Source organism: Pollachius pollachius (genome assembly GCF_949987615.1).
Source record: "Pollachius pollachius genome assembly, chromosome: 1".
Taxonomy (NCBI): domain Eukaryota; kingdom Metazoa; phylum Chordata; class Actinopteri; order Gadiformes; family Gadidae; genus Pollachius; species Pollachius pollachius.
The window spans coordinates 41,258,391-41,283,625 of NC_136934.1; the positions used below are offsets into that span (position 1 = coordinate 41,258,391).

Here is a 25,235-nt window from a genome sequence, read left to right on the forward strand (position 1 = left end):
AAGAATAACACTATGAAAGTCACTGTGTTTTCTATGAAAGCATTTCGACCTCATGATGTGAACTGTCTGGACACAGGATTTTCAAAAGTATAAATGTTTTAAGTCCATACATGTAATTGTGTATCGTTTGAAGCGTGTCTATTTGCTAGTTCAATGGGACCCTTCTGTTTAATTAAGAAAACCCTTGTTGAAAGCTCCTCAAGAATCACAAACAAGCACTCAGAGAATGCATATTACACCGTTCAACTGAACTGTTGAATATGCATTCCTTGAGATGCCAATGATTGCAGTTGACATACCTACCGCATCAAGGGAAGCTAGTAAAGTGTGCTAGTGTGAGGCAAAACAACTTCCAGCAGAACCATGTGTCTTCATTAGTGTTTTCGAGGGAGACAACATCATTGATATGAACACCCCGCTACTTCTACAGTAAACCCACGGGACTACTTACCAACATGAGTTGACATTCCAAACCGCATGGCTGAAGTTTTATGACTCTTATTGGCTCCTGGAAATGGATTGATTCAGACTTTGGCAGAACCAAAAGCTCTGATTGGCTAAATCTTCTAAAGACTCTTGGTGCAAACCTCCTTGAAGCTAGCTTGTTTAATAGCTCTGCCTCATGTCCTTAGCTAGGAGTAAAAAGATGGATGTTTAGCTCCATTATATGATTGTATAAATGGTAACCACTTGGAGATAAAGTGGCCCTGACTCCTGAGATTTTTCTAAGTGCCCACTTTATGCAAATGAAGGGTGGCCATAACGAGGGTTTCAGAACATAAAAAAAAACATTGTTTTTTATGGTGTTCAAGCGAATGTCACGGGGACGGTTAATGTTCAGAAAAAAACGCATCATCAACACGACGCCCAAAGTTTGAGTAGCCCCACGCCGCGTGAACACACTGCGCTTAATGTTTAACTCGCTTGTTTGCTTCAAGAGCGCTGCATTCTCTTTGAGTGTGTAAAAAATACTGCCGTCTTATCAGTTTGTCATCCAAGATAAAGGGGAACGTCGGATTTGGAGCCGATTGCAATCTGTGCGACCAGGCTGCAATTATTCGCCGCCATCGGATTAACTCTACCAATGTTTAAGGGGAAACAAAGAGGACTCTTCATGTCCTGAGTGGTTTACGAGCGCCCGGTTAGTGGTGCTTTGCCGAGGCCCCGCTCTGTTTGAGTTGTCATCAGCGCAGTACCGTGACTCAGCCGGGTCACTCCAAGTGACGCTGGACGTCTCCTGCTGCACTTCCTGTTTGCACTACTTTCCCCCGAGGAAGGGCAAACAGTGTAGCCGGGGCCGTTAAAAGCCCATTACTGTTCCATTACCAAGGCCTCCGCTCTCAGCACAATAAGCCCTCCTCCCCACCCCAGCCCCTATACCCGGCCCGCCCGCGAGCCTGCGTGCTCGTACCACCTTGGCCCCGGGGGGGTCATGGCTGTGACAATGTCCCAGGTGGTGACGAGTGGGAGACAAAACCAGCCCAAGCACACACAGACGTAGCGCGTTGGAAGGATACACTGGATTTTTCTTTTTCATTTAGTTTTCAGGGAATGTGTTATTTTGTAGCTTTTTTTAGGGCTTAGTGGAGCCAAACAAGAGAAATGGGAAAGCAGGGAGAACAGAGTGGTGAGCGAGAGAGAGAGAGTGAGCCCCCCCAACAGCCACTATCGTGCGCCTGGACGGCTTTTCTCTCATCCACGTTGGCACAAAACAAAGACTGATAAGATGAGCTTTTCTGCAGCTTCCGCCCATCTCGGCCAGAGATGTGCTTTCTCCCTAATGAGTTGGGTTGTTGTTGTAGTTGTTGTTTTTAAAAAAGACCCCCCCCCCCCCTCCCTGCCCCTATCGCTCCCCAACCCACCTGAGCCCAGAAAGAGTCTTTTAGGGAATTGATGAATCGTAACAGGTCACCAAAGCTCTATTATGGTTAGGTCACTCCATTCTTATGCAAAACATTGGTTATGTAGCGTGCTACTACTCTGCCCTATTTGTAGTCTGGCGTCAGCAGCCTCCCATTAGATTATTCTTCCGGTCGCCCTCTGTTTTTTAAATAGGCATGTGTCATTCTGCATTATAGTCACCGTCACTCCATAGACCCACGGGTGTAGCTCACAAACCGGCCTATTCTCCAATGAATGGGAAGAACCAGATAATAATAATTACGTTCCTTACCTGGGTCTAAAGAGGCTAGGTTTTTCTAATTGCATTTTGGGGCTCTCCTGGCTACTCGTTTTGCTTTGTAATGGTTGGAGAGAGAGAGAGATAGGGCTTGAGGAAGAGGTATAGGGCGAGAGAGAGGGCTAGGTTTCGAGAGGACTGGATGGGGCGGGAGAGAGAGATGGTGCTGGAGAGAGAGGGGAATAGGGCTGGAGAGAGAGTGAGATAAAGCTAGAGAAAGAGAGATAGGGCTGGAGAGAGAGAGAGATAGGGCTGGAGAGAGGGATAAGGCTAGAGAGAGAGGGATAAGGCTAAAAAGAGAGATAGGGCTGGAGAGAGAGCTAGGGCTGGAGAGAGAGAGAGAGATAAGGCTGGAGAGAGAGAGACAAGGCTGGAGAGAGAGAGAGGGGTGGAGAGAGATAAGGCTGGAGAGAGAGAGACAGGGCTAGAGAGAGCGATAGGGCTGGAGAGAGAGAGACAGTGCTAGAGAGAGAGAGACAGGGCTGGAGAGAGCAGGAAAGGCCACTATGCCTATGTCTGCTCATTACTAACTGTATTGTGAGGCCTGAAGGCTCAAAGGTCAGATTGCAGAATCAAAGCAGAGGGATCTTTATGAATCAAATTCCCTGGCCGCTGCAAGCATATTACATATCCCTTAATTTCATAATTGATAATTAAAATGAACTCCTATATAATTAGTACCAGAAGACCTCTCCAAACTCCAGGCAAAGTTAGAGTCGCACTGTATGGATGTGTAGGGCTGGGTTTCCCTATCTAGGCTCGCAAAAAGGCCAATATGTAGTTTGGATGACTGAAGGTATGCTGTGTTTTTGTTTTTGTTTTTTTCACCAATTGCTGCAACTGCTTCGTACGGGTTGAATGATTCTATCCTGGCGTGGAGGTTGTTCCATCCTTTAGTTAATGTGATGGAGTGACTGGATGTCATGACAACCCCACCATAGGCCTGGTGACCCTGACACACACAGGCTCATCGGTTTAGAAATCGATAACGTTGATCAACACAAATTTAATGTGTGAGTAGCTTCAGTCAACTGGTTTTGGCATTGCTATATTTGTGTTTTGCACATAACAACACAATAAGTGTGAGATGTCACATTCATTTGCGCAGTCGGTGTCCATGTGCCCGCGTGTGTGTATGTGCGCACACGTGCGTTGAAGTGCATGTCTTAACGATGCATGTCGAGTGTATGAGGCTCAGTAGGAGAACAGTATGTTTGGCAGCCATGTACAAGTGTGTTGGCCCAGTCATTTGTCTCTGTGGCTGAGGCTAACACTCGCTGGTACTGCCTCCGGCCTCTGGCCACTAGCTCTTCTCTCCCGTCTTGAAAGATCTGATTGTTAGCGGCAACGTCTCTCAGTGCCCTAGCGTTCACTGGTTTGACCTCATTGTTTCGATTTCTCGCCTCTTTCACTCCTTTCCACCCTCGTCCTCTTCTACATCTGTCCTCTCTTGCCCTCTGTTAGTCCATCTTGCTTTTTATTTTTTTCACTGACAGACGCTAGGCACACGAACATTTCACTCATAAATTTCGAACATAAACCCTTATCGCAGGCCCTGCCCCCAAAAAAAAGCCTGGTCTAGCTCTGTTTGTGTATATCATTTTGTAAAGCCTTGAAATAGATAGCAATGACGTCATCTCGTCTTGACCATCTGGCAAGTCCATGTGTGTGTAATAGCCTGTTTGTGTGTGTGTGCGTGTGTGTGTGTGTGTGTGTGTGTGTACATGGGATTTATTTGAGTGTGTGGTGCTTGCGTGTGTGTGTTTGTACCTGTGTGTGTGTGTGTGTGTGTGTGTGTGTGTGTGTACATGGGATTTATTTGAGTGTGCGGTGCTTGCGTGTGTGTGTTTGTACCTGTGTGTGTGTGTGTGTGCGTGTGTGTGTGTGTGTGTGTGTGTGTGTGTGCAAGCATGTGTGGGTGTACATGTACATGGCTGCCAAACATACTGTACTCCTACTGAGCCTTCTACACTCGACATGCATCGTGTGTGCATCGACTGTTTGCGTGTGCCCCTGTTTGTGTATGTGTGTGTGTGTATGTGTATGCGTATTTGTGTAAATGTGCGTGTGTCTGTGACATTTGCTCTAAAATGTTTGTTTGTTGTTGGACCCTGGGGAAGCGTAGGGCTGGTTATTGAACTGTGCGGCAGAACACATCCTTTATCCTCCGTGTCAATGGTGCAGATATCTCAGAATCAGTCAAGCGGGAATTGTAATAGTGTTGTCACCCCGGCAGCGCTTCACACTCGGCCTAAACTCCCAGGATGTGCAGTTCATTCAACAGCAGTGACACCAGGGTCTCTGGACTAATCCTTAAAATTGCAGCGTTGGAAGAGAGGAGTCCTGCTTGCACACAATTTACGACGACGTTATTCGTGCCCTCTGGCTGTGTGTGTGTGTGTGTGTGTGAGTGTGTGTGTACACACTGTGTGTTGCCTTGTGTTTGTTTAAGTGTGTGTGTGTTTGAGCATCCCTGGCTAAGAAATGGTCCCTGAGGACAAGAGCGATGACACCACCGCCATCCTCAAAGAGGAGCTCATTCCCTCCCTGCCCCTGCTCCCTCATCACCCCACGGACCCGCGAACCGGGCATTACTCACCCCTAAAGTCATGGCGCCCACTGATACTAACACACGGAAGGAAGTGGAGAAATGAAAGTCTTGTTCGCACTTTATACCTCTCACCTATTGATTGGATAAGCTACAGCTGTTGGATGAAATGTGAAAAAAGACAAAGCGTGGCTCAGAGAGTAAAAGAGAAATGCTTGGGACATAGCATAAAGCTGCATTGTCCCCTGGCTTGACAACAACCATTGTGGTAGACCGAAGTTACTCTGCGATCCTCTTTGAGTTTTCCATTGTCCGGACAGCGCTGCAGTGGGATTGATGTGCCGAGCGATGTAGGCAGCTCGCAATCTGCCTGCGTTTGGGATCTGATATGGAAAGTTTGACCGATCAGAAAAGATAGCCGTCAACATATAGGGTTGTTATAGTGCCCTCTTTAATGGCCATTGGTATTAAACTTAGAGACAGAGGTTTTCCAAGATCAAGTAATGCAATCCAATCTAGTCATAGATTTTAGTTGTTTGTATATTCTTTTGCAAGCAACAAAATGCAAACATATGATCCTAGGCTTGTGCATTCTTGATATTATACCCTGAATGATGAGTGAAATGCATGTTGTAACCCAGACATTCGGCATTTATCTGAATTTATTTTACACTATTTTACACTCTAACAATAGAGGGGATGAAAGTGTGTGTCTTTAATAGCCTCTTTAGAATCTTTAGTTTTCCAAAGACCTGCCAGTTTTAGACCTTTTAGGTTGTGCTTTAAGGGAGAAAGGTGTTTTGTCCAATGAGTAGGGGGTCTAGCAGCCCACTTATTGATCTGTCTTGGACAGAATTTGACAGAATTCTACATTTCAGAGGATAAACGCCTCCACCATTGGGATATGACTCACGATTTTGCTTGACGCACCCGTTGCACCCCAAGGCTCAACAAGCAGTTCCAGCAGTTATCTATTTATTAATTTGATCACGTCCAAAACATGGATTGACATATTCATCATGATTAGAATAGTTGGCTTTATGGAAAACAGCCATGCATCAAAAATCAGATACATGTATGTTAGCTTCAGCTGTCACGGTTGTCTGCTTTTTACTTATCTGCACTCTGCACAACTTGAATTAGTCCAAACTTTATTAATTTTGTTGTTATAGTACTCTTTTTCCGGGTTACTCAAACTGCTGAATCTACTCTCTCTTGGCACTAACTGATTTGTGCTTGAATGCTAAAAATACAATTGTTTCAAAAAGAATTTGGAACTTTATCAAGTTCAGAACTTTTACCCTTTTAGTGTTGACATTTTTTTATCCTTTAATCTTGTTACATCATCGAGCATGGCACACACCTTGCTTGACGTGGGGAAGAGAAAGTGCATGGTGACAGGTTGTACACTGGCTTGTGGCAAGAGGCCAGGGGGTAAAACCAAAAATATGAAATCAAGCAGCAATCCTAGTCCCACATGTGCTGCAGATGTTCATCTCCCCGCCAGTGAAACTGTCTCCACAGGGAAAAACGCCTCGCCTGAATGCCTGATGCGGTCGTCAGAGACAGAGGGGCGCTTTTTCCCCCCCGATGCCAGTGGGTGTTGGTGGATACATAATGAATTCTGCCGGTTCCGCGTGGGAGGATCTGATCAGCGGCCACATACTTGCAGTTCTTCATCTTCTTCTTCTTCTTGTTTGTCCCAAACAAATACTTCCCATTCCCATGAGTCCCACCACTGTCATTGTTCTCGAAAGCTGGTGCTCAGAACCACACATACTGGAGCCGGGGGGGGGGGGGGGAGTGGTGGTGCAAAGCAGCTGCAGAGGCCAGTGGTGCTGGAGTGCCGACATTTTGTTCTGTTTTTCGCTCTGATCGGAGCAAGATAAATATTCACTCAGAATTTAAATCTGCACTACAGGGAGCGTCGCTGACCTGGTCTCACGGGCTGTCAACATGAATTAGATCTGATCTGGAATGGCAGGCAGAATTCGACGTTTCCCATGGACTGGGATAGTTTTAGATGAGTTTTCATAGCAGTATTATCCCACATCAATAATTGGCAGAGACCTCGAAAAGAGTGTTTCTGAAGACAAGACATGGCACACAGCAATGTGGTTGATGCAAGGGTTGCATGTGCCGACCTTGCTGTCCTTATAGGTCTCCAAGCCAAGGATGAATGGTTAGTACTTCATTGTGTATCATCTGCAGTAGGTAGCTATCACTGCTGTATACAGGGAATGGGTTAGCATAGCGATTATGAGTATTTGCACTTGGTTCTATGAACATCTTTACTGTACCAACAGCGATTTATTGTTTCATTTCTTATGACAAATGTACTTATTTTAAGTCGCTTTTGGAAAAAAGAGTCTGCTTAATGCACTAAATGTAAATCTCAATGTTTGGGAGAGGCCATTGTCAGCACGGGGAGTCATCCGAACACTTTAACACAGTGCAATATTTATGATGCATTCTAGATGACCCAACCACGTAAAGGGAAACAGAAAACCAAACATGGCGCTCTGTTCGATAAGCGGCCCTTTAGTTTCACTTACAGCTCTTGCCTGCATGAGGGACCTCCGCATTGAAAGCCACCCATGGTTTCGCAGGGCTCTCAAGTCTCACGAATTGGGCATGAGACACACGCATTTTCAACCCATGCACACGCACCCACGCCACACTTCGTATTTCTCACGCAAAGAAATTACCAGGACAGCGCCCACCAACTTGCGCCGCTATTTAACAGTGGAACAGGTAGGAATCAAATGGGATCCCCGTACGTAGGGTCATCCTCTTTTGCCCGAAATTCCCCTTTTGAGACACTTTAAAAAAAATGTGTCCAGGATTTTATTAAAGCCTCATACATGTTCACATTCAATTTGCGTTGCGTTTCTCTGGGTCGTTCACAAACGAGTTAGGCTACGCCCTCCCCTACTCTGTTCTGTTCTCTTTGCATTGTTGGAAGTGACTTTAGAGTTACCGTCACGTTTTGTATTTCTTTTTTTTTTTTTACCATTATTGTTCTATAGGGACAAACATTAACAAATTTCTCCTACAGGGGATTGATAAAGTTGTTTCAATTGAACAGAAAGAAACACTTGGTCATACTTTACACACACTTTACCACAGCATTGGCCTACTGAATGCCACAAATGTATTTTAAGCATTGGACTGAATTCCACAAAAATATCTAATTATTTTTTTGCACGTTTGCAACGTTCAGGGAAAAGCATATGCCGCTACTGGTGTTGCTTAGGCCAATAGCCTTTTGAGGCAGTGTTGTTTCTGAATATTAGTGTTAAGGGCCAATAATGCTTATTACCATACATTAGTCAGCATGTCCTTATCCACATTTGTATGCAGGCACATGGTTTCGGCCGCCGAGGAGTAGAGGCTCTTTCATGAAATCTGTATGCAATGAAGCACTATGGACTCAAAGAACAAAAACATGTCGTATCATGACTGACTTTCTATCCCCCCCCCTACCTCCCCCCACCCCCCACTCATTCACCACTTCATCACATAAGCCTGGAGTATCGGTGCCATCACATGGAGAGGGAATTCTCCATCAATGTTTTTTGCTTTGAGACGTCCTCCTTTGTGTTTTATTTGCCTGTTCCCTGGACAAGACCTTTGGCTTGCTCCCATATGCTCCAGACAAATAAAGTCTGAAGGATGGGAAAAAGATGAACTTTGTAATGAGGAAAAGATTTCCTGGAAAGGATAGGCTGCAAGGTCTATTGAGGAGCTCCATCAATTAAGCTTAGCGATAGATTAAGCCCCTCAATCGTTGGAATAGTAAACCTGTCTCCACTTCTTAAATCGGATGGGGTTTGCGGGATGACGTGTCGGTGTGAGCGCGTGCGTGTGTTTTCGGAATGTATATGGACAATTCAACGAATGATCGAAAAGAACAACAAACGTACTAAAAATATTATATGAACAAAACGTTAACTGTATTGCTCGTGATACAGTTCAAGATCACCAAACAGTTCAACCAAACTATCGTCCATCCCTAGCGTGTGAGAGAGAGAGAGAGAGGTGTAGCGAGAGAGGTGTAGCAAGAGAGAGAGAGAGGGGGAAATTGAGAGGGAGAGAGAGGGGGAAAGTGAGAGGGTGAGAGAGCGAGAGAGAGAGAGATAGAAAAAGGGTGAAAGTGAGTGGTTGAGAGTGTTGCATCAAGTAATAGTGGATGGCTGACTGAAAGGCGTTTGTTAAAGGACTCCTGTGAGGATGAAGCATGTAGATGGCCTCCTTCAGCCCGGGAGGGCCTGCCGCCTTGGCCCCAGGTGTAATTAACAACCACAGCACATCGGGCTCCAAGTGGCTTGACAGCACAGCCATCAGGGGTCGGCAGTTTGTTAGTCTGGACGCTGAAACAAATCAACGCATGGATCGCAAAGACAAACACCGGAAGTGGCTATTAATATCTTAGTCTTTATTGATCCTTGAGCTGCACAAATGCAAATGCAATTTCCACAAGGCTTTGCATTAAATCGATTCCTCATTTTTTTGTTTTCACTCAAATCTGGCCCATTGGTCTCTTGATATATCTTAATTTATTGAGTGAGGGAGAGATTGAGAGGGTGAGGGAGAGATTGAGAGGGTGGGAGAGAGAGATATTCCTTTGCATGGTTTTAATCTGGATGCATAATAGGGGGATGAAGGAACACAGCATACACATTCAAATCAAAGGAATGAGTCCCTCTGTCATACATAATATATACGACAAATGGACTCATTCCTTTGACTAAACCAATTGTCAAAAGGAATGTGCCAATTCCTTCAAGCAGAATGCAGAACAAAAACATCCAAACCTTCATGGTGGATGCATGATTAATGTGTTATTCTGGATGTAGATACAGAACATAATGACAGATTGTAGAAATATTGAGACACAGTAAACATGAAGAGGTGGGCGGGGATGGGGGAGTTGTTTGTAGAGAGAGAGAGAGGGAGTGTGAGAGAGACCTGTGCGATACTAAAGACTGCTGTAATGTTTTGTGGTGATTGAGCGTTTCTAGGGTCAGATGATATGTATTGAGTTGATATGAGTTGACAGTAAGCTTGTGCCAATTTACAACACAGTTTACTCCTTCAAAAAGCTATATTAAACACGTCTTTTCAAAGAATGCTGTGTGTCCTGTGCACACAGTATTGTGTGTTTTCCAGGAAAAAATCAAATTTTCAACTTACGTCATACAACCTTTACAAATCCTATTTTTTATGTATTTATTGTTGCTGCTATGAGTTTAGCATGAAGTGCAAATGCATAAATTCCGCAGGGTGTGCATTAAGGGTACATATCACTTTAACTATTTAACAAAATGGGTCTTCATGGTATCCATTATGGGAAGTGCACTGGTCATTAGATGGCTGTCCAGGTGGAGGAGAATTCTCCGGCAGCTTATTACAACATGCAGCGCTTTAAAGGCCCTACACTCTATTTCTATCCTTCTGTCTTTCTCTCTCTCTCCCTCCTTAATCTTCCTGAGGTGTCTTTCACTGTTGTGTACTCTGTGATGTGTGATTGACACACGCTTAAAAGCAAATATAAATCATGACATTTAGTTGAACTATTTCCCATCTGCCCTCTGCGTAAACTCGAATGTATCATGAAAGGTGGAGATGGATGGCAGCTTTTTAGCATACAGATTGTTTGTGTGTGTGTGTATGTGTGTCGTAAGCCTCAGTTGATAGTTTAAGAAAGTGCTTTACTTTGTTACTACATTTAGAAATGTCACATAAAACACAAATTTGACTTAAATTACAGTGTATCAGGTATTCCACTAACATCTGGGATACCACGTTGTCAAAGCAGTCTTTTGACTTTGGCAAACAATTGTAAGTGAACATTCTATCAAGATATAGTGTTGTCCAATTGTTTCCGCTATATAATAAACCGACATCGAAGAAAAAGGATGTGCACCCTACTCCACAGACAACACCGTCCTCCCGATGCCCTCAACAGGAATCAGATGAATCTCACTGAGCATGGAGCTGAAAATCCATACTTATAGGAGTTATTTTAGTGACACTGGTGCCCCTTGTTCGCCAGTGAAAACTATGCAGGCCCAAACAATAGGCCTCTGTCAAGGCCAACGTTAGCATTCGAGCTCCCCGGTGAAGTGCTACAGCATTGCTGGCCTGTACAGTGTGCTAATTGTTGTATGGACAGGAATGCTCTGGATGCCCTGCACTGTGGGAGCTAGCTAGCATGGCACTTAGCGGACATTGCAGAGCCTTATGGGCAGATTAGGCTGTATCTGTGTTCAACGGCATTGATCCTTTTCAAATGTACAATGCAATGTATGTCTCCCACGTTGTATGAAATGTAGCACTATAGAATTAATGCTATTTCAAGAAATGGGCTCGCCTATTGGTTGATGTTCGGGTTACATACAATAAGGCCTAGCAGCCTATATAACTATATGAAATGACCCACACAACAAACCCAACCATGAGATCCTACCGTCAATAAACATCCTGCTCTCTCATCTGTTTTGCATGCTTCTGCAACATATGAAATAAGCTATACATCTTGTACATCGCCGTTCAGAACCTCCTGACAGACACAAAGAGCGATAAAACCTGCTGTTGAAGTAGGAGTTGTGAAACCGTTCAGCGATTGCAGATGAATTTCTGAATCATCACTTTCTAGGTAGACCCCACAACTGCATATTTCAGCCTTTATAATATTGTCCATAATACGTCATAACTTTTGTAATTATTAAAGTAACACATTTACAGTCATGCATGGCATGGCACAAAAGCGTCCATACCACGAACTGCCATGGGGGCTTCAAGGGAGATGACAAACAACCATAGAACTATCCATCAGTGTGAATCCTCTCCTTAACCAGGTAGGGTTTAGTTCATTTCAAGTGGTGAAAGCGCCTCAGTGCCCTGCTGTAGCGGAAAAAGAGCAGGGTCAAAGGACTCCATTGTGCCATGACCACCACCACCACCACCACCATCACCCTTCCATCCATCCCTCTCTCTTCTCCCCCCCCCCCCCCCCCCCCCCCGCCCTTTCTCTGACCGGCCATAGATGAGCCCTTGTTTGTTTGTGCACAGGCCTGGGTGAGGCAGATGTGAACCCGAACAATGGCCACGTCTCGGAGGGGCCAGCGGTGACTGACGCCACGGGCGCTGAGGGCCCCGCCGGCCCGGAGGCCCCCGCCGAGGCGGACGACCCGGAGGGCGCCGTGCCACGCCCCCACCTGGTCCGCCTCTTTTCCCGAGATGCGCCGGGGCGGGAGGACAACACCTTCAAAGACCGCCCCTCCGAGTCAGATGAGCTGCAGACCATCCACGAGCACAGCACAGCGGGTTCAGAGTGCGGTTCGGAAAGCCCTGAGCAGGACCTAGAGTAGCTTTTGCCTTTTCTTTTTTCGCATTCCCTTTTACGTTTCCGTTGCCCGACTCACCCCTCGCATCCTTTGCCTCTCACCCCGTCGTCTGGGATAAAGAGAACCCAAGCGTTTGGCTTATTACCGAGAAACTGCCCCCCCCCAGCTTAAACTCTTAATAACCATGGCCTCCGCAAGCAGCTCCGCTCAGGCAGCCTTCGGGCTGGGCAGGAAAAAGAAGACCCCCACCCTCATGGATCAGATCGGGACCTTCTTTGGAGGGGACAAGAAGAGGAAGAGCAAGGTGAGGGTGACTCCCAAGAGTTTTGTGGTAGTAATAGCTTGGCCGCAACAGTTCATTCTGAACGCTCACTCTGTCTCTAGAATTAAAACTGTTATCATTTTGTGATTAGTGAGCTGCAGGCATTTGATGCTAAACTGTTCCTAAATGTTCCTTTTTATCCGGGTGGCTTTGCCTTTTTCATTTTAGTCGTGCCAAAGTTTCACGTTGTTCAGAAAGTGCTAAGCCTCTCTTGCATCGACACTGGATTCTGACTTTGGGTGGGGTTATGTTTTCCTTTTCAAGGGGCTGTGACTTTGAAGTGTTCATTTTCTTGTGTTCTTGTATATTTTGTTTTTGTTATTGTTTCAATGGTACTGACATAGATAGTTGTATGAGTAAATCACTAAATATGTTGAATATATATATATGTTTATATGTGAGTTGCCATACATTAAGTGAGATTGTTCAGTGGTTCCCTGAGTGGCTCTTGGCTTTCAGCATGTTTCCAAAAACTCAGTATAAGAATTTAGGAATAGGAAGAAAAGCTGTATTGATTAGGATCTAATATATGCTCTTTAACTGTTATATGTGTCTGATAATAGGTATTTCTGATTTCTGCTACATTGCAGATTTGAAGAAATAGCCTGATCTAAAATTTGCTTTGGGGTTATTTTATTTGTATTGTTATTGTATTATTAATATTTTCATCGCAAATGATCCATCTTTATTTAGGGAGTTATGACAACTTTGCATTGTAGGGGTAGTTCTCACTTTCACTTCACAAAGACTAGATACTCCCATTTAGTTTATGATCAAATATATAGTGTTGCTTGCTTATGCATGTTACTGTATAAGACAGACATGTACAGAAATTGGAACGTGTTTGGGCATAAATTAAATATGCACATCTGTACATAGACATGTGTATATATAAGTATTCTATCAGAAAGTAACTAGGCAGTATTTGATTCTGCACTACATAGCGCTATATTTCTTATGTCTTTGATAGTTCTGTATTCTCACAGAAACGGAATACTGAATAACTAATAACTGCATCTCTGAGGAGCCTCATCCATCAGAAATGTTTGTTAAACGGTTCTTAGCCAATTTAAATCATTATTGATTGCCCTTTCAAGAAAGATTTTACAGCTCACTGTGCCAACAGTTGCTTCCATGTCCTATGTTATTGCTATTACATTACTGCCATCTAGATTTTTTTCAATCAGGGAGAGTACAAGATTGATTCAGTTAAGGCTGAGAGAAATTGCAAAGTCGAACGCTGAACAATCTCAATGCAATATGCATTTTCACTAATATTGTGTCTACCATACAGAGTGTTGGAAGGCTGAGAGGCAGGTTAAAAGGACGCTTTGATTCTGCCCTTCTGGGGAATTTCACGAAAGGTTACGAAAACAAGGATGTTTTTGTGAGGGGCTGGAATTAAAAAGGTTATAGGATATCTGGAGATTGTTGAAATAAGTTCTCTTTGGCTTTTCAAATGTTTCATCTTCGGAAAAAAACAAAGTTTGAAGTTCGTCCAAAAAGAAACATTTGAAATATATGTTAATGTTTTCACCGGCCGTTTGCCTTGCAGCTCTGCGTTTTGATGACTCAAATATAAATGAGAACATGAATGCCCTACCTTTGATGCCTGAAGCCTAATCGTTTTCTGCTGTGATTCAAAATACAGGGAAATGCAACATTTTCTACTTTTATTGCTGAAAAAAATGATTGAAATAGAATTACAATCGCATTGCAAGATTAAAATGTGCTGGCCATGCAGCAAACTAACCCCCAGTGTTTTTTTCCACCACGTTGGGTGACACATTTGTGTTGTGTGTTGGTTGTTGCTTACGGCGCAAACCACACAACAGTAATTAAGTTCAGACTACGCTCTAATGTGTCACTTCAGTTATTGGTTATTTTTGCATATTGGCGTGAGTGTCGCTTTCAGGACCTGGCTAGACCCAGTCCTCAGGAACATCCAAAATATTTGTACTTATATTGTATCCTTTGTTGAGTGTGCATTAAATCAGATACAGTAAAATGTTAGATCCTCAGGACATGATACTGGACTGAGTTCATCCGCTATCTCAAATGAGCAGGATAAGGAAACATTTTAGGGATAACAATATTTGCATGAACACCAGCTATGCCAGCAGAACTTCCCTCCATAAGGATAGATAATATATTCCTACATTTTCCGGGTCTTTTCTTGACTTGCGTCCAGAAAAATTTGTTACTAGCTGATAGTTAACCATAAATAACACCGCAAAAGATAAGAATGGCGAGGGAATTCACTGTTACTGCAGTTTTAATACCAAAAATATTTAAGAATCAAAAGATGACACTGTAATCTACCCCCAGTGTCTTGAATGAAGGGTTCCCCTTCTTTTGATGTCAGCTAAATTTAACACACCTCAGGTTGTCTATTTCTATTGTTCTAAAACAAATCTTTGCGTCTATTGTACCGGTTTGTTTGTGTGTATCTGTGTGTGTGTGTGTGTGGGTGTGTGTGTGTGTGTGTGTGTGTGTGTGTGTGTGTGTGTGTGTGTGTGTGTGTGTGTGTGTGTGTGTGCGTACTTGCATGGAAGAGAGTTTGGAGATCTTCCCTGTGCTTTTTTATTTTCTAATGCTTAACTATTTTCTGCCTGTAACAATTTCTAGGTCTCCTGTTAAATATTAGCCAGTATATTTACCGCTAACCCTGGGTTCCATAATTACATTCTGGATTGTGGTTTGATTAAAACTTTAATTTACACTTTGCATTCTCAATCTTTTATGTATTTGCTGTTGAGTGTGTTGTCTTTTGACCATTTGCCCTTTACAGATTCATATTTTAATGTTTTGTGTAATTAATTTAAGTAAAAATGCATGTCTAACACCGCTAATTAAAAGACCTCTCCCCTCTCATTTGTCAGAAAGTTTTTGCAACTAAGGATTCATGCAATGTTATATATATATTTTTAAACAAGATGTTTGAAATGTTTGAACCCCTTAACTGTGTGTACTTCCAATTTAACAGCTCGATGAAGACAGCAGTACAAATTTGATTTGTCACCAAAATATACCTTTCCAAAGCTAGAAACAAACATCGCATGATGTTTCATCAGATATATTCTATATATATATATTCTTGGATACACCTATACTTTTTCTTCATTGATGGATTGTATCTAGTGAACCTTTAACAAAACTGTCCAATAACCTGCAAAAGATATATTGCCATTTACGTCAGGTCCAGGCTTTGAGCCGGGTTGGACTATGAATAAGACTCTTCTCTGAGTAATCCTAGCATTGTGTAGCCTGGGGGCTTTTGTTCACAAGGTTAAATAATTCCTTACTTAAGTTCACATCTAGAACATGTATTTCCATCACTAAAGTTGCAATTACTCCATCCTCTTTCCTCCTAAATCCTTAGTTACAAGTATCCCAGTGTCGTGTCGCTGTGGCACATTCTGAACAGGACGCTAACCCTACCTCGGTGTAACAGCCGACGCCTGTTCTCTCCCCAGATGTACCTGCCACTAACTAACCTTTGTCTCGGAGCCTCGTGGTAAATTCTAAACATGTCCCCGCCACGCGGTGTCCTTTACTCTCCCCGTCTGAGGGTTAGTATTAGGCCCTCACGCCACTGCTGAACAGCAGGGTCGTGATTCCTGTCAGAGACACACTGAATGGTGGTTCGTTGGTCAACAGAAACTAAAACAACTCAACTTTAAAGGTGACAAATTATACCACCAGGTGCGAATGTGAATAGCCATTACAAGCCGTTATGAAAATATGCCTCTCCTGACATCACAAGTGGGCGTGTCCACCTAGATGTGTGCTGGATAGATCAGTCTACCAGCCTACCCAGTGGACTGTAACATACGTTGCTCATCTATCCGTCATACATCTAGGTGGACACGCCCACTTTTGATGTCAGAAAAGACAGTTTTTGCTTGAAATGGCTAATCACACTCACACTTGGTGGAATAATATGTCACCTTTAATAACAATAATTGCATTCATATAGACTACCAAGGTGCTTAACATAGTGTGTTTCTGTGTGTGTGTGTGTGTGTGTGTGTGTGTGTGTGTGTGTGTGTGTGTGTGGTGAGCGGGGGGCGGTATGACATCCACCATCTGTAAGTAGCACCATCCTGGGGGACGCATGGCAGCCAGTATGTGTCAGAACGCTCATCACATACTGGCTGTCACTGACGAGAGGTGAGGATTAATGGAATACAATCAAAGACCAAGGGCCAGAGCCAGGCTGGGGATTTGGCCAGGACACTATGAGTAGCACCCCTACGTTTACGATGAGTGCAATGGGATCCAAGCAACCACAGGGAGTCAGGACCTCGGTTTAACGTCTCATCCGAAAGACGGTGGTAATCAACAGGACTGAGTCACACACAGGCCAGGGATGAGCAGCCACTATTGGCCCTCCTACACCTCAACCAGCCCTTTCTGATCGCTCATCTGAGGATTGACCAGACTAGCCCTGATTAGCCTCCAGAGGAACCAGCAGTGCTGGGCAGGTAGCCATGGTGCTGGCTTTAGATATATGCTATCTCTAATAATTTGATCAGGGGGGTAACCAACTGCTTTCCCAACACCTAAAGTTACTTGCATTTTGCTCTGCACGCTGAGCAAGAAAGGAATGTGTGTGGGTGATCTAGATCTAGATCTGTAAATAATTGAAAAAAAAAGAATAAACTTTGTAACTTTTCTTTAGTCAAAGTCATCATGCTGTGGTGTAAAGCGTAAGGGTAATGAATAACAAGATAAAATGTATACCCAATGCTTACTTACCGACTTCATATAATTCCTGATTTGACATATACAGTATATTGTTATACATATACAAACATATATTCACAATTTAACAATCTAAGGGAGACAGGTAAGTGTGGTCTCGCTTGTGTCAGGTCCTCATCAACCTTGATCCATCTACAAAGTTTGTTTAATACTCAAGCAGTACAATTCGATGATGTTTGCCTCTGAAGATAAACCCCTTGACACATACGACCAATTTCTTCTGAGCACAGCCTTTTTCAGTGAGGTGTCTCATCACGTTTTCTCGAGGCCAACAGGGGTTGCAACTTGCTCCAGCGCCTAAGTGAACAGGAAGTCCCTGCCAGGTGTTGGCCCTCCTTGTTTCCTGTATGACATTGATCAGTACGCAGTCCATGCCAACACTGGTTCTATATATTTCTCTTTTTGATTATATACTTTTTGATAATTTTTTTCACAAAGGGTTGGGGTAAACAACAACAAAAAAATATTTGGGTTCTCGTCAAGCACCCAAAAACAAAGCAAAAATTAATAGATCCTTCCAGACAGTGATTAAGGAAGAGTGCACATACAAGAAATATTTATTCAAGTCTAGAATTAAGCCTAACAAGCACATGCAGCTTAATAATTGCACACAATTAGTGGACACAACGACCATCCCAGTCATGTTGACCACTTATTGTACCAATGCTTATCGAAAACGGCATTATCAACAAGCCTTCTTTAGGATGGGAATGGATTGGTATGAACGGAAAAAATAGCAGTTGATTGTGTTCCATATTGGTGTGAAAGGGAAGAGAAGGGGTTGGGGGGGTGTCTGTGGGGGATAGTGATAATGGTGTGTTTTATGGAAAAGCTTCAACTCCAGGTGCGCCCTTATCTGCTTTGGTCTGCGTTGGCGGGGTGTCTGTTTCGTCTCCATCATCTCCTTTAGATTAAATATTGAACGTTGCCGGTGATTAAGTGTATTGCTGGCCTAGCGCCGCCCTACTGACCTCGGAGTGCAGGGATCATTTAGCAGTGCACTGGGAGCTTGAATAAATTGGGGTACATTGTGCTGAATACTGAGTGCTCCCCCTGCTGCTCCCACGAGTGTTCTCCTCACACATAAAACATGTTGGAGCATCTGAGGGGACTCAACACTGCTGGATCTCTCCAGGGGGAAGGCTTAGCTCGGAACATCACTCGAAACGGGTTTGTGTGGGGGCGTGTGTGTGTATGTGTGTGTTCTGCTTAATTATTGGTGAAAGGGGTTACGCTGGGATGTATTTCATATCCAGGCAGGGATGTACTGTATGTATGTGTGTGTCTGTGTGTGTGTGTTTCCATCGCCTAGTCTCAGCTCAACCTCTCTCTTCTGCCACACACACACACACAGAGACAGGCCCATACACACACTGAAGTCTCCTATCTGAATGTGCACACACGCAGCTCCATTCTACCCTCATTGCTACATCAAAGAGCAATCAGCTCCTTCCTTGCTGCACAGAGGGCTCTTGGTCACTGATGGCCTGGCAATGCCATACCCTGAAAGTTTAGAAGCAGAAGTAAGGTACATTGAGAGAACAACAATAACAAGAAGAGGAGAAGAAAGGAATTGAGGCATGGAGAAGAGAGGAGTAGAGGAGAGGAGAAGAGAGAAGAGGAGTTGAGAAGCAGGGAGCAGGGAGGAGCAGAAGGGAAAGAGAGGAGTTGAGGAAATGAGAGAAGAGGAGTTGAGAGAAGCTGAGTTGAGAGAAGTTGAAAGAAGAGGATTTGAGTTGAGGAGAGGAGAGGGAAAGAGAGAAGTGGAGGTGAGGAGCAGAAGGGAATACTTGTATCAAAGGGAACACAACTCCACAGCAACAATCTGCCAACACGCATCAGTGTCTAATAATTCATATTTCATCTGCCTCCCTGTTCACTGTAGTACACTGACATTTTTCTTTGGTGTCAATAGATAATAGAGATAAATATACCAGGAATCAGGCTACACACCAAAGAGCCCGCACATGTATAATGGAATGTATTGTCTCTCTAGAAGATTTCCTCAAGCATTATTTATGTCCAAGAATACACTGGTCGAGACACAGCAATGATACACTAGTGACCAGGGTAAAAACAAGAACCAGATTTCTTATTTCTTATTTCCTCCACTAATATGCAGGAATATACTAGGAAAAAAAACATTTAAACATTTTGATCAATACATGATGACACTGATGTTGCATTTATGTAACATCAGACACACACACATAATGACTCAGTGAACCATTGCATGTGAATGAGGGAAGAAGTTTCTTTGAAGTGAAAAGGAAAAGTCACAGAGGGTGACAATTGTATTCACCTTTCAATCTAGCTACTGAACTACACCAGCCACAAACAACACAGCCTTCATTATTCATAGGCATTCACTGGAGCCTTCACTAGACAACTCTCCTCCCTTTGAAGGTTGACATATTGGGCTTTTCCTTTTTTTTTTCCAAAAGATAAAGCAACGTCTAATAGGTTTGAGAGAAGACGTATGTGAGCGTAGGACAATTACATTTTTGCCGCGTTCTATTCCCCTTGGTGTGTTTTAAATGCCTTCCTTTCACCCCAATTTTCCTGCTTTATTTACCATCTTCTCCCATCATCCTCCCCTGTCTCTCTCCAGGGGTCCTTCCGTGGAGCTCTGTCCCCCGCCCCCCAGAAATCCACCGCCGCCTCTCCCCGTAAGCGCGGCACCGAGAACGCCGTGGTGACGTTCTTCAGAACTATTGTGAGTCTCTATGACAAGACATCCCGCCCCCCACACACACAGGGTTCCTGTCCGTCACTTGCATTCCTGAACTATGTTTCCTCTGCCTGACTTATGGCCTCTGCTGTACACTAACGTTTCAAACTCTCTGTCGTTCAAACGCCCTTCCCCCAGGTGTCCCCTGCCCCACCTAAGTCTAGGGTGAGTCCTGCTTGTCTTGCCCTCTTTTCTGAGTTCTAAATGTAGACCTTGCAAAAACATATCTTCAACACAGTAATGATGTGTTGTGTTCACTCCTCCTTTTAACTTGAAGAACACATAGAACCAAAGCAATAGCGTTTGTGGTAGGTCCTCCTCCAACTGATGTGTTCCCTGTCTCTTTCTACACCTTGATGTGGTCTTTTTTTACCTTGCTGTTGTTGAACCTGTGCTCTTTTCCCAAACGACAACGCCTACCCTTTCCTGCCCCTCTGCCCTGTCCTGCCCTTGCCCTTCGCTCTGAGTAAGATCTAAGTGTATAGCTGTTTTGTGTGTCGTTCTCCCCCACTCACCCTCCAAACCCTGCGTCCTGCATGTCCAGTGGACTGGAATGGCAGCTAAGATGGGCCTGGTAGGTGCTGGGCGTGGAATATACAGCAGAGGTGTCATGCACCCAGAAGCTCAGAGTGTCACCCTCCTAGCCCCCCTGATAGCCTACTAAAATATATAATTACTCGCACAGACCTCGTGAAAAAAAAAAGTTTCAGGATGAGCTCAGGGACAGAAGTGGCCCTCTTTAATGGTTCGTGTGCTGTTATGGGTTAGTTGTGATCTCAAAGGGCTCTCCTGGTAGAATCAGTGTAAAATCAATAAATAGGACAACTTTAAAAGAAGAGCTTCTTAAAGCTGGCCGTAGGGACAGTCCAACCCAGCTGCTCTGGTGCATGACATCTTTGACCTAATGAGGAAATCACTCACCTCCCATTTCCAGCGCTTGGCTTTCCCATCTGCAGTTTGGCCCGTTATCCATGCGTCTAAATAAGTTTTGGCCCGTTATCGATAAACTCATCTCACCGCTCCACACATTCCAACCTCATCTTCAATCGTCCCATTCTCGATTGTCTGCCTTCTAGGCCTCTTATCAGTTTCTGTTTGTATATTCATGACTGCCCTTTTTCTTTTTCTTCTCATCTTGTTAAGTGGAATTCTGCTCTGGGTAGCTAAAGTGAATCCACACTTTTTTTTAAGATATAGGCAAATGTATTTCCAATTTCATTCTCTTGGTTTAATTTTCCACGATTCATCTGTTAGAAATATCTTATGCAGAGCCCGGTCTGTTGCAGACAGAATAAGTCATAAAACAATAGATGTCAGTGTGTGTGTGTGTTCGTGTGTGTGTGTGTGTGTGTGTGTGTGTGTGTGTGTGTGTGTGTGTGTGTGTGTTTGTTTGTGTGCTTATGTTTGTGATGGTTAGGAGAGAATGAATGAAGTCTTAGGTAAGGTAAGTGTGTGATAATATAATCCCTCCCACACATCCACCCACCGTCATACTCACTGTAATTCATCCTAATAGTTAGGACTTGAAATGGGCTCACATTTCAGCATCCATCCGCCTGAGTTGAGTAGTCTCTCCATGAGGAATAAACAAGATCACTCAGATGTCAGCCTGCGGACATTGTTAAAACTGCTCTGGAAAAACAAGTCCTGCAGCAGCTAAATTAGCTTGATTAACCCCGAGTTTGGATTCCACACTGGAGTTTGAACGGAGATCTATAATCTCCGTTCAAACTCCACGATCATTTCTCCAGCCCCTGCTACCCTGTAAAATAAAAGAAAAGGATATATTTTTTATAAATCTTTCCTGGCTGGAAGGAAAATCAATTCAACCCCTCGTCCTGTGGGTCAGTTCAAGGCCTTGCGCTAAAGCCCTGGAGAGACTCATCACTCATTCATCCCAGGTTCTGAGGTTGTGCGTTGACCCCTCCTATGCTACCTGTTTCCCCAGGGGAGCCAGAAGTCACAGCCAAAAGCAAAGAAGGCGGCAGCCGGGGATGGTAAAGGCAGCCTGACCAAGATCTTCAAAATGGTAACGATGGAAGCTCTCCAAAGCCTCACCCTCATCCCTCGCTCTCTCTCTCCCTCCCTCTTCCCCCCTCTCTACACTAACTCTGTGTCTCGCTCATCCTCCACTAAGTCGGTCCCGTTCTTCCAGAAGTCGATTTGATGAAACAAATAGCATTTCTCCACTATATTTTTTTTCTCCTATTGACGTATTTTTTTTATTAAAAAACAGAATCTCCCTGTTCAAAGTTTATTGCTCAACTGGCATCGGTTTGATTAAAGCATAGAATTTCTTTACTAATCATTCCTCTCATCTACCAACTCCCATTGGATCTTGTTCTCATACGAATACAACTCTCTTTAAAGTTATTCTGTCTTGTTCTCTCAAAGTCTCTGTCTCATTCAAGAATGTAATTTCTTCTTTCACTAAATGACGCTGCTCTTTTCCTACCACAGTGATGATATCGTGCTCAGAGTGAGTAGCCGTTATGCAATACGACACATATTTCTGCTGCACCACCTAACCATTTCCATCATCACCAAAGTGCTTAGGAGACGTGTGTACCCGGGCCTGACGAAATCACCAGAGGCTCCCTGGGCATAGCGGTCTATATTGCTGGCCACGCTAAAAGGCTTTGCAGCATTAACGCTTTAGATCCAAGGCTGGGCTTTCCATACGTATATACAATAGGCCTGGGCTGCTACCACCACCACTAAGCTGTAATAAGTGACCAGGACATGGACAGAGGATGGTCGTAAATACACAACAAAGGAGATGGAGGTCTGTTCTGGAAGAATAATGAGGTTGGCTTAAGCCGATGTCAGGCTATTCGTCAAAAGGAGCTCGGTGTCCAACAGATTTTTGGACATTGTGTGATGGGTGGTTGGAAGATAATGAAACAATGAATGAATGGTGTAGAAAAAATAAGATTACAAAGAAAGGTGACGAAAAAACTGCAAAAGAAAGAAAAGGATTAAAACAAAAGATGGCCCACTGAAGCCTTCACTTCAAGGGTGTCTCTCTGTCATCAAAGGCGGTCTGAGTTAGCCCTCATCTCGGCCTGATGATTTTCCCATCCACTCAAGCCTGTTTACAATCTGGTGGCTAGTTCCACCAGACTAGTCCCAAAACGCCACACACTTCCCACTCTCTCCGCCTCACCCTCTCCCCATCTGTGGCCTTTGTGTTTTTTACTCCCATGGGCTTGAACTGCCTCTCTTCTTTTGATGAAGTTATACTGTGTTTGTTATAATCTGTTTCCCGGACATCTATGGCGATTTGTTGCCACAATTTGTTTCTCCTGTGTCCGTCCATCCGTCCCCGTCCCCAGGAATTACAGTTACTGTCTGGCTGGACCTAAGACGTTTTCACGTTTCCTAAAGACCGCATCAGCGCGGTCTAGCGCATCCAGCGTTTAACTTTTGTGCCACTTATTTTTAAACCCTTCTGGTACAGCTAATTAGCATTGAGTTGGAGCTCAATCTCGCCCTGAACACTAACCATCTCTCTGCACATAATCACACGCAACACTGCCCAGAACAGCAACGGACACAAAACCCCACCAATGCCGTCCTCTTTTCCAAGTATTCTCCCAATCTATCGGTCTCCATTTCCACTTCCAACGTCTCTGCGTTACATCGCAGAACTCTAGCTGTGTGTTAAATAGCTTCCACTTTCCTCCTCCAATTTCAATGGAAGATAATGAATTTATTTCCAATTGCAGAGAGTAAAGCGTCAGAACAAAGGCTGCTTCCATGGCCTTGTCTTCTGAAGGGGGAGACAAAGAAGATGTGGATTTCTGGTCTTTTAAAGCCATTTTCCACAAAGATTTGTCTCATTTGTATAATCTTCCTGCTACTCACAACCTCCCTCTCTTCTATTCTCCGACCATCTGATCTAGCCAAGGGGGAAATTGCATCTCTTTGCATGTGACACAGGTTTAGCACAAACACAGGAAGCCTAATCTGTACATTTATTTTTGGAGAAAACAACTGAAGAGGAACTGCTAGGGTCTGCGTCATCAGGCGTTGTGTTTCAAGTCAAAATGCAAATACGATTTGGCAGGGCCTGCCTTGCAACGTGCTTTAACCCGGGGCATGCAAATATTGTTATTCAGTTCCATTTGATTTTCTCTTAAATTTTATCTCTCTCTTGTCAAAGATAATAGTGGCTCGGAATTATTTTCTCATCAGAAAAACTACTGCGCGTTCAATCGCTAACAAAATGCTCAATGACTTCATAGCAAAACATCTGCAAGTAGCTCACAAAGTTACTAACCATAGATTAGCATTGCAGATTTCCAAATGAAACCACTGTTGTATAAATTCTGGATGTACCAGCGGTCAGAAGGAAGAACATGCCCAGATATGCTCTAACTCAGCTTCTCCATCCGTCCTGCAGGGAAGCAGAAGTGCTTCACCAGCCAAGCGCTGAAGAAGTCCCTGATGGAAGCTTACCCTCTTCCAACGGCAACGCGGGCCCAACCCCTGTCATCAACAACAAAAACAACAACAGCAAGGGACGAACGAGAGAGGGAAAAAAAAAATGAAGAAACTAAAATATCTCCGTGCCTCTCACTCTCCAAAACCTCAACTGTTTCCTGCATCTTAACACGCTAACACTTGCCTTAACTGTCCTACGACCTCACCCTTACCACCTTGATCTCACCTCCCTCTCCCCATGCGGCTGCTAGATATTACAATCTGTGCCTGCTCCCCCCCCCCCCCCCCCCCCCCAGTCCCAGAGTCCCATGTAGTGTTCGTCGGCGTTGTATTGTGTTTGCTGCAGTGGTTCCTGCATTCTCTCACAAGCGCAGCGCAGATTGGACACCTGCTGGGCCTCTCGTTACATGTGCTTCAAAAGTGTCTGTGTCTTTAGTCGTTTTGCTCACATAAAAGTTGGCTGAAGCGGACGTCACCCGAACAGGAAGTAGAGGGCCGGTCGCAGGTCTTTCTGACCTGACCGCGGACAACCCTTGTGTGTGTGTGAAGAACGGGTTTTGCTCTGAATCATTTATTTTTTAAGAGGTGTTTTTTTGTCTCGTCTTCTCCGTTGTCGTGTCTTCTCCAAGAACCCTGTTTACGTGTCGCTATGATTTATGTTCTAAACCGATCTAACATGGTTTTAACGTTACACGTTTTAATGGAACATGTTCATCATGTTTGTATTCCTCCTCTCATCTTTAGACCCTCATGGGGTCAAACATGTGTTCTGTCTTCAATGTGATGTCTGATCTACGTTTGTTAATAAAACAATGTGACCTGCTGTAAAGCTTTGAGGTGAACACTGAATAAACATCGGGCGATATAAAATCTATGTTTGCAATAAATGC

The 25,235-nt window shown here is 44.0% G+C and overlaps 2 protein-coding genes across 3 annotated transcripts in view; both read left to right on the top strand.

Annotated features, from left to right (window-relative positions):
- The window catches only part of LOC307070593 (myelin basic protein-like), a 31,915-nt gene extending 19,660 nt beyond the window's left edge, over nucleotides 1-12,255 (top strand). Inside the window, exon 5 of one of the 2 annotated variants that reach the window (XM_079729101.1) lies at nucleotides 11,805-12,255. In XM_079729101.1, coding sequence (XP_079585227.1) covers nucleotides 11,805-12,103 — 299 coding nt within the window. In that variant the 3' untranslated portion in view covers nucleotides 12,104-12,255. The remainder of the gene's footprint in view (nucleotides 1-11,804) is intronic. The other variant, XM_079729102.1, reaches the window with a different exon arrangement.
- Nucleotides 12,256-12,259: 4 nt separating this feature from the next.
- Nucleotides 12,260-24,665, top strand: LOC307070602 (myelin basic protein-like). Its single transcript, XM_079729124.1, has 6 exons — nucleotides 12,260-12,383; nucleotides 19,780-19,884; nucleotides 20,038-20,064; nucleotides 20,444-20,473; nucleotides 21,848-21,928; nucleotides 24,305-24,665. Exons 1-6 carry the CDS (start codon nucleotides 12,264-12,266, stop codon nucleotides 24,335-24,337), a joined length of 396 nt encoding a protein of 131 aa, XP_079585250.1. The 5' UTR covers nucleotides 12,260-12,263; the 3' UTR covers nucleotides 24,338-24,665.
- The last annotated feature ends 570 nt before the right edge of the window (nucleotides 24,666-25,235 follow it).

Excerpts from the sequence above, each read along its gene's own strand:
- LOC307070602 (XM_079729124.1), top strand. The coding sequence starts at position 12,264 with ATGGCCTCCGCAAGCAGCTCCGCTCAGGCAGCCTTCGGGCTGGGCAGG. Across the intron at positions 20,065-20,443 it reads CTGCCCCACCTAAGTCTAGG|TGGACTGGAATGGCAGCTAA; the intron begins GTGAGTCCTGCT and ends CTGCATGTCCAG. Across the intron at positions 20,474-21,847 it reads TGGCAGCTAAGATGGGCCTG|GGGAGCCAGAAGTCACAGCC; the intron begins GTAGGTGCTGGG and ends CTGTTTCCCCAG.